Here is a 13,039-nt window from a genome sequence, read left to right as displayed (position 1 = left end):
GCACTGTGCCGACAGCTCAGAACCTGGAGCCTACTTCGGATTATGTGTCTCCTTCTTTCTCTGCTCCTCCCCCGCTCACTCTCTGTCTCTCCCTTTCTCTCAAAAATAAACATTAAAAAAATAAAATAAAATAAAAATAAAATCAATGCAGGAGGCATCATAGTTCCTGACTCCAGTGTGTATTACAAAGCTATAATTATCAACAGTATTTTACTAGCACAAAAACAGACACGTAAATCAGGAGAACAAAATAGAAAACTCAGAAGTGGACTCACAACTATGTGGTCAACTAATATTCAACAAAGGAGGAAAGAATACTCAATGGGAAAGAATACAGTCTATTCAACAAATAGTGTTGCAGAAAATGGACTGAAACATGCAGAAGAATGAAACTGGGCCACTTTCTTACACCATTTACAAAAATGAATTCAAAATGGATGAATGACCTAAATGTGAGCAAGAAACTATCAAAATCCTTGAGGAGAACACAAGCAGCTGCCTCTTTGATTTCAGCTGCAGCAACTTCTTACTAGACATGTCTCCAAAGTCAAGGGAAACAAAACCAAAAATTAACTATTGGGACATTAGCAAGTTAAAAAGATTCTGCAAAGTGAAGGAAACAATCAACAAAATTAAAAGACAACCTACAGAATGCGAGCAGATATTTGCAAATGACAATGTCAGATAAAGGACTAGTATCCAAAATTATAAACAACATATCAAACTCAACACCCAAAAGTAAATAATCCAGTTAAGTAAGAGGATTAAGATATAAACAGACATTTCTCCAAAGAGGACATACAAATGGCTAACAGAAACATGAAAATATACTCAACATTACTCATCATCATGGAAATACAAATCAAAACCACAATGAGATACAACCTTACACCTCTAAAACTGGCTAAAATTGACAACTCATGAAACAACAGATTTTGGTGAAGATGTGGAGAAAGGGAACTTTCTTACACTGTTGGTGAGAATGCAAACTGGTGCAGCCATTCTTAACACTATGAAGTTTTCTCAAAAAGTTATAAATAAACTACCCAATTACCCAGCAATTGCTCTACTAGGCATTTAGTCAAGGGATAAAAAAATTATTCAAAGAGGCACATGCACCCCGATGTTTATAGCTTCACTATCAACACTAGTGAAATTATAGAATAAGCCCAAATGCCCATCGACTGATAAATTCATGAAGAACATGTGGTATTGATATACAATGAAATATTACTCAGCCATCCAGAAGAATGAAATCTTGCCTTTTGTGACAACATGGATGGAACCAGAATATATTATGCTAAGTGAAATAAGTCAGAGAAAGACAAATACCGTATGACTTTACTCATATGTGGAATTTGGCAAAAAAAAAAAAAAAAAGAAAAAAAGAAAAAAAGAATATCAGGGAATAGTAGTAAAATTAAAATAAGATAAAAACAGAGAAGAAGGCAAACTGTAAGAGACTCTTAACTGCAATGAAGAAACTGCAGGCTGCTGGAGTGTGGGGGAGTTGGGCTAAGTGGGTGATGGATATTAAGGATGTCACTTCTTGTGATAAACACTAAATATTATATGTAAGTGATGAATCACTAAATTATAAATGTTAAACTACCTTAAATTTAAATAAAACATTACAAAGTTAAAACAAAAAACAAATAAATCAAATAAATAATGTAAAATATATGAATGTGTGTGTATGAATGCTCATATCATTTCCAATTTTTTTCTTTCCATGGATAATGGTAATTACACAAATCATGTTAAATATATATTGCATATTTTGGTGCCTTTGTTTATAAAGAATAGTTTTCAGGGTTAATGTGATATAACAGCTGTTTTCAGGTCACATTCTTAAAAGTTTTTAACAATTTGGACTCCTACCAGTGGTTTATGAGAATGTACATTTCCCTGAACCTTGATGAGGACTGGATAAAAATCATGAAATAAGGGCATAATCTGTGAAGCCTTCATATACACAGTAGAGTGAATTGGCTTGAATAGAGTTTTAACATTGAACCTTAGTATCATCAACTCAATCATTAATATAGTAAATATTCAGATAACAAACCATTTAGATATATGTAGCCCAGACTACAGAATATAAGTTAAAATGAGGACAGGACCTAGAAATACCTCATTGAGCTGTACATTTCCCTTATAATTTCCATTAGCCCTTAGTCTCCATTGTTTGGTTTGAAAAGTTTTTTGTTAAATACATTGTACATTCAGCTTTCAGAAAAGACCCTGCCCCAGCCTCTCTCTGTATTTTGCTGCAGTGACGAGTCCAGGGATGATTTAGAGGAGAGGCAGAGCTAAGTTAAAATATTTGAGAGATTTGTGGTGGCCTAAGTTAGAAAGTCATCTTGTGAATGGTGGCTATTTTTCTTCAGAGTATAATTGTTAAGATTCAAACGTGATGATACAATTTTATGCAATTAAAGTCTGGGGACAGGATGTTTCCATGACATTCCCTCTTGAGGTCTTCAATTAGCAAAGGATCTGGATTATGTCATATATGACCTGTTTCTGACAAGAGCCCTTAACTTATAGTCACTCCTCCTGTTAACTACAGAATTTGAGGCAACCTGACCTGAGAAGATAAAATGCGTCTCTATCTAACCACACCCTCAATCAAGTCTTAGTCTTAGATCTGACACATGAAAAGAGAACCAAATGCTTCTCACCCAGTGCGCAGCACTGAAGAAACCTGGGAGTCCATGTGGTAATCACAAAAGAGAGTGATGGAAATTGTGAGGTAGCTTACTTTAATACTTACTCTGGCATAAGATACGAGAAGACTTGTCTACAGTTTTCCCGTATTTCTGGAAAAATCATATTAACACTGTAACAGGTGATTTGTATTAGTGATGATAAACGTGAGCTATTAAATATATGTTTGTATTATGTTATGTGTATTAACTCTGATGGGTAAAGCAGGTGGTCAAATCATATTGAAAACGTAGAGACAAGAGCATAGCTCTATAGGTGGTTATGCACAATACCCATGTCATTCATGTTCTGTATAAGAGTTTTTGTTTAATGGTGTTTATATTTATTTTATTTTTTTATCTCTAGGACAATTTGTCCTCATAAGTTAGATAATAGAGACGATATAAAATCTTATAATAATGATGGTGATTAAAATCATGGACTCCAGAGCCCAATAGAATTGGGTTAAAATTTCAGTCCCATGAGCTGTATACTCAGAAGTCTTGTGCAAAGAGTTAATATTTCTATACTTTGAATTTGAAATCTGTAAACTGGGTGTAGCAAGGGCACCCATCTCTGAGGGTTATCATTAAGACCGAACACAGTACAGTATGTGAAGAGCTGAGTAAACTGCATGGCATAACTAGTATTCAAAAAAGTAAAGCTCATGACTTATTTTCTCTAATCAACAAAATATGTATTGACACAGTGGATCTGTATAGCATCCTTCTACATTTTCCCAACTCACGATTTTGGCTGGTTTGGCACATTGATATGAAATAATTAAAAATAGAATCCATTAAAAATTATACATTAATATTTCAACATAAATCAAAGTAGATAATCATCATGCAATCCAACATGATTTTAAAAAGTTGACTAGTCGGACACCTCAGTGGTCAGTTGGTTAATCGTGTGACTTTGACTCAGGTCATGATATCATGGTTTGTTAGTTTGAGCCCTTCATTGAGCTATGTGTTGTCAGCACAGAGCTCACTTTGGATTCTCTGTCTCCCTCTACTCTGCCCCTCCCCCGCTCATGCTCTCTCTCCCTCTCTCTCTCAAAAATAATAAATAAATAAATAAATAAATAAATAAAACGTTTTTTAAAGGTTGATGAATCATCATACCAGACAGTTCCTTACAGTTTATACTGTCTAGTCTAACTGTTCTCTTCTGATAGAAAACGTGTGGAAAATCATGCTAAATCCAAAGCCATCATGGATAGGGTCATTATTTGATTTGATTTGTCTTTCTGTTTCTCTCTCATTTAAGGTAGGGAGAAGTGAAAGACAAGTATTCCCCCAGTCAATGAACTGTTTTGAAACCAGAAAGAGAGATGGAGTTCTTATCATGGATAACGCATCTGCCTTAGGGTAATCAGGACTGCTTTGAAACTTAACACAGGCAAAGATGATCTCTAAAGAGGTAATAACTGGAAAGCCAACAGCCACCCAGGGTGTGGAGTGCCTAATCCCTCTCCATTATTTTGAGTCCTTGGGAGAAAGGCTACAATACATGCCCATATCTCATGAAGGTTGGTGGATACCATAACAAATACCTATTCATTGTCAAGTGGGCCAAAAGGTGCCAAGACATGTTGTTTATTTAATCCAAGACAGATGGTACAACAAAGATTTGCTTTCTTCTACATTTTTAATATGACCCTCTCAAGCACCTAGAAGAAACCACAGTATCCTGATAGTATCCTTATCACCTTTGTTTTAAATTCTAGTTCAATTTTGTTACTTATATCTATATTGATTAAATCCCTGACCATGACATCTACTTTCTGTTTTTTTTTTATTTTTTTTCTTTTAGATTGAATTTCTCCATCTCCATCCCCATCTCCCTCTCCATCTCCATTTCCGTCCTTTTGTCAAAACAATCTTCCAGTTGATTTTAGACTTTCAGATTCTCCAATTGATTTCTTTCATCTCCAGAATGTTTTGATAACTATCTAGCTGTATTCCATGGATGAGACAGCTTAGGGATCCCTCTACTCCTCTGCCTTCTTAACTTCTCAACATTATTTTTAATTGTACCTACAATTACAGGTGAAACTACAAGAAATAGTGGAATCATTGATTGACTATGCACATATGTACATACCTGTGACTGCTAGGGACCTTAGGGCATATTTTGCCATTTATGCAAATTAGACTTAGATTATACTTAATAAAGACATTTAACACTATTCACCAGGTAATGTTCTAGAGCCTCTATGATTATTAATTATTTTAATTTGCATATCACACAGAAAGATGATTCAATTAGACCAACGTCATTAGACAGGTAAATATGGTGATTTGGTAAAGGCTGCTTCAAATTCTGGTACTGATCCTCTAGAGGCTGTGCTTTCTACTGATCTACAATACTACCTCTGCATCTACAGTTTATAATTCCAGTCAAACCATTTCTAAACAAGATATACTACTTTTTAAAATGAATCAATTTCTTGGCGTACCTGGCTGGCTCAGTCAGTTAAGATTCAAACTCTTGATTTTGGCTCAGGTCATGATCTCATGTTTTGTGAGGTTGAGTCCTGTATTGGACTCTGCACTCACTGTGTGTAGCCTGCTTGGGATTCTCTCTCTTTCTCTGTCTCTTTCCCTGCCCCTTCCCCATGGACGCACTTTCTCTTAAAATATATAAACATTTTTAAATAACAAAATAATAAAGTAAATCACTTCTTATAAGATGGTCCTTGACAATCTCCTTCATCATAATCTTGTGTCCTCCTTTTTTACATAATAATCTAGTCCCTTAAATTACCTTGATGACAGATTCAAACTTCCTGCAGAGTAGGAAATCTTCTGTGAAACTACCAAAAACTATATTTGTGAGTTCTCCTCTTAAATACTGGTTTCATGATTAAATGTTCTGTTCTAGTTTACTTGATCTAAGAAATGCTTGAATTAGGATTAGATCAAGGAGGACTTGGGCAAAAGTGAAAATTCCATATGTGGGAGAGAAAATTTAAACACAGACTACACTCAGTTCTGAAAATGTTTTTCTGTCCTCAGGCTATCAAGGTCTCTTCTTCCCATTTTTTATGAGAATCTTCTTCGTTTTCTATGAAGTTTCCCATGAACGAGTGAAAATGTTGACTTTTCTAAATCTAAAATGATCATAGATCTTCTGTTGAAGTTATATCTGCACAGCACCTCAAGATGGTGAATTATTAAATACTTTAAGAAATGTACAAGATATATTTTCATCAAATTGATTGGCCTTTAGTTGATAGAACATTAAGTGTACTTGTATTCTTATTTGTGATTAGTGATTACCATTTGTAATAGCAGATACAGTGTATAAATCATTGTTTATTAAATAATTCATGAGTGGTAGTTAATGAAAACTTTATATATTGAGAAGTTAATAATACTAAAGAGATCACAACAAGGAAAGAATTCAGCATGAACATATTCAGAGGAGACCTGGGAGTAAGAAAAGTAGACCAGATGTGCAATAACACATCAAATGGAACAGTGTTCTTACCATTGTGTTCTGAGCGATGATGTTTGGCCATGGAGAAAAACAATAAGACTGTCACCACAGATTTTATTCTTTTGGGACTCTGGCCTGAGTTCAGCCACCTTGTGATCCTTATCTTCCTCATTCTTCTGGTCTATCTTATGGCTGTGATAGGCAATGCTGTTCTCATTCTCCTCATCTGGCTGGATTCTCGACTCCACTGTCCTATGTACTTACTGCTCAGTCAGCTTTCCCTTATTGATGTGGCTCTGATCTCAACTACTGTCCCCAAAATGGCCACAAATTTCTTCTCAGGGAAAAGAACCATATCACAGATTGGTTGTGGATCCCAGATCTTATTCAGCTTAACCTTGGGAATTTCTGAGTGCCTTCTGCTTACCCTCATGTCCTATGACCGCTATATTGCCATCTGCAATCCACTGCGTTATTCAGTCATGATGAGCCATACCATTTGTAAACAGATGGTCATTGGGTCCTGGGTCGGAGGGGCAATAACTTCACTGGTTCATACAGCCTATGTCATGCACTTACCCATCTGTCATCCTCGAGAGATCCCACACTTCTTGTGTGAGGTCATGGCACTCCTGAAGCTCACTTGTGAGGACATTTCAGCCTATGTAAATTCAGTGGTGGTCTCAAGCTTTCTGGTGGTCCTCATCCCTCTGAGTCTTATCCTGGCTTCCTATATCCGTATATTCCTTGCTGTTGTCCACATGAATTCCCCTGAAGGCAAGAACAAGGCCTTGGCCACATGTTTCTCCCATCTCTGTGTGGTCAGCCTCTACTTTGGTCCTGCTGTATTAGTCTACATGAGGCCAGGATCCTTTAAGACCCCCAAAATAAACCAGTCCCTCTTTATGTTTAATGCCATTCTTACCCCTATGCTTAACCCTCTCATCTATAGCCTGAGAAACAAGGATGTAATAGCAGCTATGAAGAGTATAGTCATTAGTAGATGTTTCCTGAAAAAGGTGAAAAACCACCGAGCTTGCTACACCTAATTATAACCATATGTTAGCATATTTCTCTGAATTGTCTTTAAGATCCTTTAGGACTTGACAAATTCAGCCTGGGAATCATGGATATATGAGAGGTCATTTGTTCCAACACCCTTATTGTGTGAAAATAAAAACAAAACTTAAAATAACTTATTGATGTCCTCACAACACCACCCAAAGATTCAGTTCTTCCAACAGAAAATCCTGAAACTACACTGCTTTTCTAAATAACACAGAGCATCATTCTTTCTCATATATGCCCAAGTAATGAAAGTACTCATTTCATTAAACATACCTCTGAATAAGAAGGTGTGTGATGCTCCTAGGAACAGTGACAGAATTCACAAATTCAGGGTTGGATGAGGAAGCATAATTTCTAACAGCAGTGCTCAACTGTTATGGAATTAAAATAATTTAATCTTCCTTGAATTACCAAAGCAGATATCAGATTGGCAAAAGCTTATACACCTGCAACCCAGTAGCCAGCATTTTGTTTCATGAGGAACAAAATATAAACATGCCTCCTTTATGTTGGTCTCAACAAATTTTCAGTTTTCCATTGTATTTCGACTTTGTATCCATTTTACAATGCAAACAGCACAAAACAAGAGGGCAGAACCTGACAATTTGAGAAATTGGAATAAAATGATATTACTTACTTTGTAACATTTATGAGAGGGGTAGAATTAATGTATGTAAATTGGTTAGAACAGTGGAGGCAACAAGAAAGTCTTTTGCTTTTAAAGTTTTTAATGTTTATTTATTTTTTGAGAGACATAGCATGAGCAGAGGATGGTCAGGGAGAGAGGGAATCATGGAATATGATGCAGGCTCCAGGCTCTGAGCTATCAGCACAGAGCCCGATGTGGGGCTCAAACTTACAAACTGCAAGATCGTGACCTGAGCTGAAGTTGGAGGATTAACCAGCTGAGCCATCCAGGGGCCCCAAAGTTTTATGTTACACACATCCATGCATCTGAAAGCCAGAAAACTCATTTAACACTCAGTACAAAAGCCAGTGAACTAAGCTTTTTCTAAGAGCTTTCTCCTATGCATGGTAATTAAGGTTTTATTTTATAGGTGACAAAGATGTGCCATATTTATTTCAAGTTGGATGCGAAGTAACTGAGGGTTAAAAGCAGCCTTTGGTCAAAGATGAGAACAAAGAACAAAACAAAACAAGACAAATCTTTCTTCTAGTATATAAAATCAATTTAAAATTTTATTCAAGAAAAATATGTGACTTTGCTACTTTAATAATAAAAAAAATAAAACCCAAATTTTTTTAAAGTTGCAATTATTGGGGCACCTGGGTGCTATAACTCTTGGTTGGTTGAGTGTCCAACTGTTGATTTCAGCTCAGGTCATCATCCTGGGGTTGTGGAATTTAGCACTGCATTGGGCCTCCATGCTGAGTGTGGAAACTGCTTAAGATTTTCTCTCTCTCTCTCTCTCTCTCTCTCTCTTTCTCTTTTTCTCTCCCTCTCTCTCCTTCTTCCCCTTTCCCCACCCCTAGTCCCTATGCTCTTTAAATACATACATACCTACATTAAATAAATAAATAAATAAATAAATGTTGTAATTATTAAAAATAATTTAAAAAATTAAACACTATCAGCCTCTGGCTCCCTTCTATAATCCCTGTATGTAAAAGTTGTGATATTAAATATATGCACACTTTTAGTGAGGTCAGTGAAAAACAGGGCAGTTGTGGTTTTCTTTAGTCAGTGTAGTACATAGCAGCCATTTTCCTCACTTTCTAATGGGTATCACCTGAACCAAAGTTTTGTTACTCTAGTTTATAATACAGATATATTTTCATAAATTATAGATTTTCATAAATTTGTGGAGTATTTTTTGGGGGGGCAGTTAATTGTTTTGGTTTTAAGAATTTCCTATGCTTAAGGAGAATGCTTTCTTTGTATTTTAAGAAGCACAGTTAACTTTGTTGCCCTCACTTGTTATTCCTAATATTTTTGCACATGAAAGCAAACAGGCACAGTCAGCTAAGTCTTCTAGTATATTCTAGAGTGACGTGGAATTACATCCTACTTCATTGGCAACTACTAGAGTGGCAGGAGTTCCTGAGGGTAGGAGCTCTAAGGCCAAAATAATTACAACCACCTATAAAGAAAGACAGAAAACTGGAATAAATAGTCCATCAGAAGCACAAATGTTAAGATTTCCCAAAGATATAATATAGGCAAAATACCAGCATTATGAATTAATAACAAAAATTAAAATGAATCAAGTGAACATATTATGACAAAGATACTAGTTTATATGAAAACATAATATAGTAAAATTAGCAGTAGTATAAATGCAGGTAAAAACTAAATTTTTGACCTGAAGGAATTCTGCCCCAAGTTCCTAGAAAGAACAAAGGAGTAGGAAAAAATAATGAACAGATACAGAAGCAAAATAGATAAAGTGTCTAGCCAGATATGAGAATTCTGGAAAGAAAAAAAAAATGGAAAACATGATATATGTTATATCCACAAATTCTAGCAAACTAAATTCAATAGCACATTAAGAAGATTACACATCGTGGGGCGCCTGGATGGCTCAGACGGTTAAGTGTCCGACTTCAGCTCAGGTCATGATCTCACAGTCCGTGAGTTTGAGCCCTGTGTTGGGCTCTGTGCTGACATCTCAGAGCCTGGAGCCTGCTTCAGATTCTCCCTCTTTTTCTGCCCCTCCCCCACTCATGCTCTGTATCTCTCTCTGTCAAAAATAAATAAAAACATTTAAAAAAAAGATTACACATCGTGATCAAGTGAGAGTTATTCCTGAACATAAGGATGGTTCAACATATAAATATCAATCAATGTGAAACACCACAGAATAAAGAGGGAGGGATTACATGAATACCTACCTCAGTGAATATACCAGAAAAAAAAAATTGACAGAATTTTACACTTTCATGATAAAACTGCTCAATAAACTAGGAATAGAAGGAAATGACCTCAATGTAATAAAGGCCTTATATAAAAATCCAAGCATGAAACATCATACTCAATGGTGAAAGACTAAGTTTTTTCTCTAAGATTATGAACAAGACAGTGATGCTCACTCTCAACTATTCACCTTCAACATAGTATTGGAAATTTTAGACAGAGCTATTAGTCAAGAAAAATAAACAAACTACTTCCAAACTGGAAAAAAAAATACATGTAAAATTATCTCTGTAGATGACATGAGCTTATATGTAAACAAGCAAACCTATATACTTTTAAAGTTTTATTTAAATTCCAGTTAACATACAATGTAATATTAGTTTCAGGTGTCTAATAGTGATTCAACACTTCCATACAAGACCTGGTGTTCATCACAAATGCTGTCCTTAATGCCTATCACATACTTAATCCATCTCACATCCATTACCCCATAGTTAATTATAGAGAACAAACTGATAATTTGTTAGAACTGGTAGCTCTAAGAGTCTAAACCCTAAAGATTTTTTTTTTAAGTTTTACAAAAAAATAATCTAAATTCATCAGATTTTCATTATACAAAATCAGTTCACTAGCAATAAGAGACATAGAAAGGACATTAAGAAAGCAATTATATTTACAATGGCCACAAAAAATGTAAAATACTTAAGAATAAACCTATCCAAGCAAGTGAAAACTACAAATTTATTGAAAATTAGAAACCATTACTCAAAGAAATTAAAGACACACATAAATGAAAACAACAATACCCTGTGTAGACTTAATGTTGTTAAGATATCAAGACCACCCAGAATGACCTATAGATTCAATGCAGTCCTGATCAATACTATCCAAAGTGATCTACAGATTCAATGCAATCTTTCTCAGAATCTCAAAAGCATTTTTAAGACATTTAAAGATGTATCTTAGAATTCACATAGAATTATAAGGGACATTGAATAGTCAAATCAATCTTTGAAAAGAACAAATTTAAATGACTCAAGATATATTACAAAGTCACAGACATAAATAAAAAAAAAGTACTATTGAAATAACAGACACATAGGCAAGACTTAAGACTTAATTGAAAGACTTAACTGAAAGGCCAAAAATGTTAAAAATCCTAGAAGAAAACACAGGGAAGTCTTCGTGACGTTGTATTTGACAACAACATGAGACTGTAATACCAAAAGTATAAGCAACATAAGGAAAATAGATAAATGGGGCTATATAAACTTACACCTTTTTGTGCCTCCAAAGACACAATGGACTGAGTGAGAAGACAACCTACATAATGGGAGAAAGTATTTGCAAATCATATATCTGATAAAATGTTAAAATCCAAATATATAAGTAACTTATAACAATGTAAAATAACCCAATTAAAATGAATACAAAAATTGAATAGGTCATTATCCAAATATGATACACCAATGACTAATGGGACTATGAAAAGATGCTCAGCTTACCATTGGAGAAATGAAAATCAAAGCCAGAGTGATTCATCACTTCACAATATTTTAAATTTTACTATTAAAAACAAAAACTTGAAAATAACAAGTGTTGGTGAGGATGTGGAGCAATTTGAAATTTTGTGCACTCTGGTGCAATTGTAAAAAGGTGCAACTGCTGAGGAAAATAGTATTGTGATTCCTCTCTCTCTCTCTCTCTCTCTATATATATATATATATGCTAGATGATCCAACAGTCCCACTTCTGGTTATGTATTCAAAAGAACTGAAGAATGATGTCACCAAGATGACTTCTTAATTTCCCTTCCCCCATGAACACACTGAATATACATCTATGCATTGATCAATTTCCTTTGAGAGGTGTCCAATAACTCGTTGATTGACTCTTATACATCAGGGGAAAATATCCAAATCAAAACAGGTATTAAAGGTTGTGACACAATTATCCCATTAACCTCACCCAAGGAACATTGCCTTATAATCAGGAGGGAACTTTCAACATGAAGATTCTTCCTTGCGGTGCTGGGTGGCTCAGTCGGTTGAGCTTCTGACTTTGGCTCAGGTCATGATCTCATGGCCCATGACTTTGAACCCTGTGTCGGGCTCTGTTTTGACAGCCTGCAGCCTGCTTCAGATTCTGTGTCTCCCTCTTTCTCTGCCCCTCCCCCACTCATGCTTTCCCCCTCTCTCTCTGTCAAAAATAAATAAACATTAAAAAAATAAAAAAAAATCTTCCTAAGGAGAGATTGGTCTGGAGCACACATTTAGCGCTCCAATTTTTGAAACTGCCACGTAGGGATGGAAATAGCTTAGCTCTAATATTAATGGGACTTGCAATCTCAAGTCTCACCAAACACTAGCAAACAAATAAACAGTTGTTAAATGAGCATGAAAGTACTCCCCCTGGATATAACTACAAGTAAGTGGAGAGGGAGCTGGCAAAAATGCCCATTTCACAGTTTATCTCTAGAAAGTCTTTGTATGCTTTCCCAGGTACTGTCTGAAGGTAGAGCTTCTAGAACAGCTAAGGGCTCATAGTTATCCTCCTGGGAGTTCTCCCCCCGACACACACACACACACACACACGCACACACACAAAACAAAACAAAACAAAAACAAAACAAAACAACAACAAAAAAACACTGGACAATTCCCCTGAATTTCCTCTCTTGGTCACCTCAGCAATAAAACCTATTCTCTAGCTTCTATCTGGAAGGAGCTCATCCGGACATCTAGCATCCCAAATGTTGTTGCTGCCAAACAAGGAAAAACCCTCAAATCATGTAGGTCTGGGAGCTGACATGACTTAGATTTCACAAGTCCTCCAGGACTACATAAAACAAACGCAGTTTTATTTGAGGGAACAACCATTCCTGGAAGCTATTCTTTCTGGCTTAGCTCAGATTTGGTAGGCAAACAACAACAACAA

The 13,039-nt window shown here is 35.6% G+C and overlaps 1 protein-coding gene across 1 annotated transcript; it reads left to right on the top strand.

The window, feature by feature from the left end:
- The first annotated feature begins 6,239 nt into the window (after positions 1–6,239).
- On the top strand, positions 6,240–7,208 carry LOC125935074 (olfactory receptor 2AJ1-like). Its single transcript, XM_049648782.1, has one exon. The coding sequence runs from the start codon at positions 6,240–6,242 to the stop codon at positions 7,206–7,208; it is 969 nt and encodes a 322-aa protein (XP_049504739.1).
- The last annotated feature ends 5,831 nt before the right edge of the window (positions 7,209–13,039 follow it).

This window comes from Panthera uncia, assembly GCF_023721935.1.
Source record: "Panthera uncia isolate 11264 chromosome A1 unlocalized genomic scaffold, Puncia_PCG_1.0 HiC_scaffold_17, whole genome shotgun sequence".
In the NCBI taxonomy this organism is placed as follows: Eukaryota; Metazoa; Chordata; class Mammalia; order Carnivora; family Felidae; genus Panthera; species Panthera uncia.
This window is presented reverse-complemented; position numbering and strand designations above follow the sequence as displayed.